Source organism: Cyprinus carpio, chromosome A3 (assembly GCF_018340385.1).
Source record: "Cyprinus carpio isolate SPL01 chromosome A3, ASM1834038v1, whole genome shotgun sequence".
In the NCBI taxonomy this organism is placed as follows: Eukaryota; Metazoa; Chordata; class Actinopteri; order Cypriniformes; family Cyprinidae; genus Cyprinus; species Cyprinus carpio.
Genome location: NC_056574.1, coordinates 19182806 through 19189293, shown reverse-complemented (window position 1 = coordinate 19189293; position 6488 = coordinate 19182806). Strand labels below are relative to the sequence as shown.

The window sequence follows — 6488 nt, the reverse complement described above, 5'->3', positions numbered from 1 at the left end:
AGCCTATAAGTAATTTATGGGAAAACAGTATGTGTAGCTAGAATGTGTTATTTGTATAGGAGAAGCAACTGCAGGGTCTTTTTTTAGCCTTTTTAAAGTCGTTTTAGCTCTGGTGTGATTACCATTCAGTCAATCAAAGTCCTCAGGAAATCAAACATAATAATGATTGTATTGCTTCCATTTTTGTTCAATTTCGCATCCAGATGTTTGATAGGATAGGAGAATTAGAGATTGTCCGCAGGTCAGTAGGCCCTGCCATGGACTGGCCATGTCTCCCTGCCTTCGGCCAAAGATGCTGGGATAGCTTCCCTGCAAACCTACATGGATGGATGTTTTGCCATTTTTCAGTAATAAGAACACTAATGAAATCATCCACCATGTGCCCTCTTCTGTTTTTGCAAGGCATTGCATGTGGATGTAATACACCAACAAAATTAAACTAGCAGAAGTAATGCAAAAACAGATGACTACTAGCAGAATCTGATGGTTTATTTATTAAAAGAATAATCACACATGCTTCTTCATAAATTTTCGTTTTGATGAGCCAAACAGAATTCATGCCAAAGACTAAGTTTGTTTAGCTATCCTCAGACTCATAGGTCACTTCGCATAAGTCTTGATAGATTTTTGCAGATATTCAGTCGACGAGATATGAAGTAGAAAATAAGATAATTCTGCATCATAACTGCAAAAAAGTTTGTTTTCAGGAAAGAAACTGTACAAAAATGACACCTTTAGGGGTACCACAGCTTTTCAACGGGGCAGTATCCTCAAAGATACACTTGTTGTGCCTGTAGTACATGTTAAGGTACTAATGTACCCTATAGGTCACAATGACAAGCTGTAGCACCCCTAAAGGTACAAATTTTGCAGATTTTTTTGACAGTACAGTATACTCATTAAGTTTTTAGCAAGTTATAATGCCAACAGTGCTGTTTTCATCACGGCATGTCTGACATAACAGGCATAACAGGCAGATAATCAGGCCTCAGGATGCTTGTGGAACATTTTAAATTACTGCAATGTAATGAAAATCCTTACACAACCCTGTGGAGTCAGCAAAGCAAAACTGCAAAAGCCAAGTGCAGATGACACACAAAAGGTTGATCTATTTAAGATTTTGTGGGTTTTTTTTTGTGACTGTGTATAATATGTGAAGGTGTTTTTTTCTTTCTATCTCACAATTCAAATTTTTCCCCCCTTGCAATTATTTTATATTTTCCCTTATATCTCTTTTTTTTCCCACCATTGAATAAAAAATTAAAAAGTTAAATGCGATGTTTAATCTCACAATTCTGACTTTTTTCCCACAGAATCACCAGTTTAGAATTGTACGATAAAATGTCAAAATTACCTTTTTTATATTATGGTGGAAACAGGCAATGAGTATCGGTTGCTGTCATGACATTTGGGGAACATAAAAAAAAGGTAGGCCATGATAACCCTGAACAGGCTGCTGTTTGGTAAAAGTTACTGGTGTAGCCCTTCAGCATCATTATTAGCAATGCCCCTAATGATACACAACACAATGCAGTATAAATCACCATGTTGTCAGACTCAAATTCTACACAAAAGACTCAGATAAAAGAATAAACCGGTTAATGAGAATATTGTTTCCTTCCAGAGATGAATCTGTTTTACATTTTCAGTATATCACACTGTATGCGTGTTGTTTGCTTCAGCTTCGCTTTTCAGCTTCTTCTAAAAATGTTGTAATTATGATATTAAGATTCTGTGCCAGTAATAGAAATCCATGCCTCTGCCAAGACTTCCATACTAATGAGATCAATTGCCACCCATTTTAATTGTTTTTTCTTCTTCTTCCCATCCGTCGTATAGGGCAAGCAAAATGTTCCAGAACTTAATTGCTCGAGAGGGAGAATGAGACTGAGACGGGATTACTTCAAAGGATCTTTCTGCCACCAAACAAATACTGGTTCTTCCCACACAATCAAACAAATGTCAATTAGCAAGCATCACATCCCCTCCTTCTCAGTCCAATTAGAAGGATGGAAGTCTATCACAGAAGTATGCCACTGCTCAGAGACCTGTTAAATAAAGCTGGTGAAAGATAGCTGTCCAGGCCTTCTGTCTATTTTCCAATTAAAGACCATGATCTACTAATGAATAAGCAAGTCTGACACTAAGAGGTCTCAGCCAGTGGGTTGTTTGATTGGATGCTTGACTTTCCTTGATGGATTAGAGGATGATTCCACTGAGGGAATGTGTTGTTTAGCTAATTTCTTCAGCTTTTCACGACTTCCATATTGAATTTGGCAGAGTTAGGACCATGTTTGATTGATGCATATACATTTTTGCCCACATGTTAGGTGAAGTGATTCGTCCGAGTGTTGAGGACATCTCATATTTGACAAATCTAACATTGTTTATTGCAGTTCTGTTTTAGGACAACAGCTGTCAAACTGACATAAATGCAATCTAACATGAAACAGAAAACACACACACACACACACACACAAAAAAAAAAAAAAATCATAGCATGTAGAGCTTGGAAATGGGATAACAGAGTCTCTGGATTGATTGCCCACAGCAAAGAATATATTCATAATGTTAATGTGCAATAAAGTGGCTGACAGAATAACCTGAAAATAAAAAAAGTGTGTGTCAAAACACTCACATTTGCGCACATACAAGACAATTTTTAACAGGTTTTGATGTTTATTTGCAATCAGTACAGTACATGACATACAATTAAGAATTTACACAGAAGAACTGCAGAAACAGGCAACAGATTTCAGTTCAAACCCAAGGTGAGGTAGGATCAAGAGGATTTGTATGATATGTTGGGAAATGGTAGAAAGTTCTAGAGGGATGTGAAATGTGAAAGTTAAATAGCAAAAAAATGCATGAGTTCATATTGCAGATGTAACATATGCTGAAATAAGGGACCTGGGTGCTACACCCAACAAACCTAAACTCCAGGAAGCTTAGTTACATATTTACATAGATATTGTGAAGCTCAAGTGCTTTGGCATGGTATTTTGTAACCCTCCAAATGAAGACAATCCTTGAGAAGAAAAGCTTGGTGCATTGAGACAGTTGTTGGCACAGCAGGAGTTTAATATTTTCCTGTGAAAACATTGATCAGTCACGCTCTTCAAAAAGAACTTGATTTCTGTGATTAAATTAGACAACAAAGTCTGACAAGCAACACTAGATGAAATTAAAACTTCAAATGATCTCAAACGGAAGTAGTTATGGTTGCTAAATGAGTCTCTGCATGGGTTTGTGTGGGAACGGCTTGATGTGCATGGTTAAAAAATTTACAGACCAACCTGCAAATTTCCCACTTGGTCTGGCCAGATGTGCAATTCAGGAAGAACAATGTTGTTGCTATGGTAACCTAATAGCCATTTAATACCAAAGGTCAATGCCTTTCTGAAAATATAACCTGACACTGGAAGTATTGCATTAGTGAACAGTCTATTGAAAGTATATATAACCTGAAAGGGAGCCACAGAGTATCAAATAAGCTAACTTCATGAAATAACAAGCGAATTAATAAATAACTAATTTCATTCAAAAATAAATTAGATCATTCATGCCAATATAAGTGCTTATGTGCCTGTATGTCTCAGCCTGGAAACAAAATCTGCAATATCCTTCAAGTCTTTTTTTATGCCTCCTCTTATAGATGGTGGACCACTCAAATAAGCCAGGTCCAGGTGGGTGAGTGCAGTCCGACTGGAAGAAAAGTCATCAGTGGAAATGTAGGTTAACAGTCTGAAATGAAGCTGAGGTCCTAAGCTTTGACCCAGCTCACAGGAACCCAGAAGGTCTCCCGCTCCAATCTCTCCAGGATGCTACGTAGTTCTGCACAGGCACTGGCATTGTCCTCCTTAATCAGGACCCGATCCACTTGGTGACCGTACTGTTGATCTATCTGCTGTGCCGACAGTCGCATTTCCTGCAGGTCCTCCTCCTGATAGATGAGGAGATGAGAGAGTGTAGTGCATGAATATTTATAGTGAGAATGAAATGAGAGAGTTATCAGTAAATGTGTGCAAAAATATATAGTAATCAAGCTAGCAATACTGTGTCTGTAGATTCTACGATTTCCCATACATTTTGCAAATGAGACAAATCTTAAGCTGATTTTTAAAGCCAGACAGACTCTGCAATTTTATTCCAATTATTATTAATTGACACAATTTCAAGGCTGATTTTTTGAGAGGCTGAAAGAATTGTCGTTGATCAGTGCCACAGGGTTTCTTGAGAGCTGACTGATGTAAACCTGTGATCAGACTCACTGTTATTCGTCCATGTTCACCTCCTCCTGGGGAAGTAGCAGCACTGCGGCGTCTGCGACTCTCTGGGAGTCTTGGTTTTACGAAAATGACATAAGGCTTAAATTCAGCTGTCCGTAGGGCCTTCAGAGCCTGTAGCAGGACAACAACAGAACCAGTAATGTGGAGGAGTAAATGAAAATATCTATCGACACTACTGTTCAAAATTTGGGGTAAGAAATTAATTCTTTTATTTAGCAATGACACATTAAATCAATGATCAAAAGTCATAGTAAGGACATTTATAATGTAAAAAAAAAAAAAAAAAAAAAAAGATTTCTATTAAAAAAAAAAAATGCTGTTGTTTTGAACTTTCTATTCACCAAAGAATCCTAAAAAAGTATCTCAGTTTCCACAAAAATATTAAGCAACACAGTTATAAATATCCTCAACAATGATAATAAGAAATGCTTCTTGAGCAGCAATTCAGCATATTACCATGATCTATCTAGCATTCTGTCTGACTCTTTCATAACCTTTTCTTCATTATGAGGTTTGGCATCAAAACATTTAAAAATACAATCTATTTGGTTTCACCAAGAGATTTTCTCAAATAGTGTAAGTTAATGTGTCTAGTTTTAACCCAGTTGCAATGAATTCTAGAAGACCATGTACGGAATAATATAATAAATAAACAATGTCTGTATGCCCTGATAAACTTTAAGCTCAGTTTAAGCCAGTAGCATTAAAATCTCACATTAAAAATGTATGAGAGCAAGTGTTAGGCAAATTGCCTCCCATGACCATAACAAGGATTCTTGCCATTGGGGGTAAAGTACTGCATGTGGTCTTGCACAACTAATATTCTTGTTGCAATGGGCAAGTAGCTCCACCTGAAGGTGAAACTTGTCAGTACATATCAGCATCCAGAACGACTTCCTTTTGGCTATTTATTGTAAGTGATGCATGAAAATTGCAAATAAAACCAAAACAAAGAGTACAAATGTACAACACATGCTTTTGTGCATAATTTAAAATAATATTTTGCTGTTTTTATTTAAATTATAAATGATAGTGTTTACAGTAATTCTTGAATCAACACCCAATGCAAAATCTGCAGTAATTTACCTCAGGCTGTACATCTACTAGACACATTTTGTTCTTGGCTTGAACGGAGCGGATGGCCTCTATACTGGTCCCATACAGATTCTCCTTATACTCACCATACTCTATAAATCTACAGACAGACAATTCAAGTCAGGGTATGACAATTAGAAAATATACTGGATAGGTCAAACTTGTAGTAGAAGAAAAGCAGTACAAAAGGACCACACCACAGTGGGACTCACTTGTTATTCTGTGCATCTGCATCAAACGCCTGCTTAGTCACAAAGTGGTACTCCACTCCCTCCTTCTCATGGCTCTTTTTGGGTCGTGTGGTGTCTGTGATGGAGAACAGATAGCCAAAAATGTCATGAGGTTTGAAGGGATGGTTGAACAATGAGGCTGTGATTTATTCACCCTCACACACTACCAAACCTTGTATGACCTCTATGTGTGAAACACAAAAAGCAGAAATCCCAAACACTGTTTTCCATGCAATTATAATGGGGACTGAAGCTTCAAAAAGGATGTAAAATTAATTAAAAATAAAAGAAAGTTGGTGCATATGTGCTTTTGCATTCTTTTTGAAGCTTGACAGCCCCAGTCCTATCTCAATTTCATTTATTTATATATATATATATATATATATATATATATATATATATATTAACGGTCATATTGTGTGTCATATGAGTTGGGAAGAACATGAAGCTGAGTAAACAATGACAATTTTTGGTGACTTTAAAGTCCACAGATCATTTCTAACGTCTGAAACACTGGAAAGTTTCAATGTTCATGGTTTGACCCTTGTGTGTGTAATTCCTTTAGTGTATTTATTAGAAAGCTCTTTTTATATTGCTTAGGAAATGAGGCAAGACCTACGGGGCACAGCCACAGCGTAGCGATGGGGATTTTCTGCTATCACTTTTTGCTTCAGCTCATTGATACGTGCTCCCAGAGAACCTGTGTAAAGATAGGCAGCAAGTTAAAATTTTTGCATATATAGTACCCTATTTACTTAAAGTGCAGTGTACAAGAAAAGAAAAAAAAAGTACTTCAGCAGATGACTGAGATTGCAGATATAGTCTGAAGCTGAACCATTTGTGCCACTAGAGGTCAGTTTATCATCATAATGAG

General features: G+C 36.9%; 1 protein-coding gene across 4 annotated transcripts in view; it reads right to left on the bottom strand.

Annotated features, from left to right (window-relative positions):
• Positions 1 to 2659: 2659 nt before the first annotated feature.
• The window catches only part of LOC109081416 (MAGUK p55 subfamily member 3-like), a 30302-nt gene continuing 26473 nt past the window's right edge, over positions 2660 to 6488 (bottom strand). For 3 of the 4 annotated variants that reach the window (XM_042721701.1, XM_042721708.1, XM_042721716.1), the window contains 5 exons: positions 6234 to 6314; positions 5597 to 5690; positions 5376 to 5484; positions 4272 to 4400; positions 2660 to 3943 (listed from right to left, as the gene is read on the bottom strand). In XM_042721701.1, the coding sequence (XP_042577635.1) occupies positions 3764 to 3943; positions 4272 to 4400; positions 5376 to 5484; positions 5597 to 5690; positions 6234 to 6314 (593 nt within the window). In that variant the 3' untranslated portion in view covers positions 2660 to 3763. Of the gene's footprint in view, positions 3944 to 4270; positions 4401 to 5375; positions 5485 to 5596; positions 5691 to 6233; positions 6315 to 6488 lie in introns of those variants that run through there. The other variant, XM_042721727.1, reaches the window with a different exon arrangement.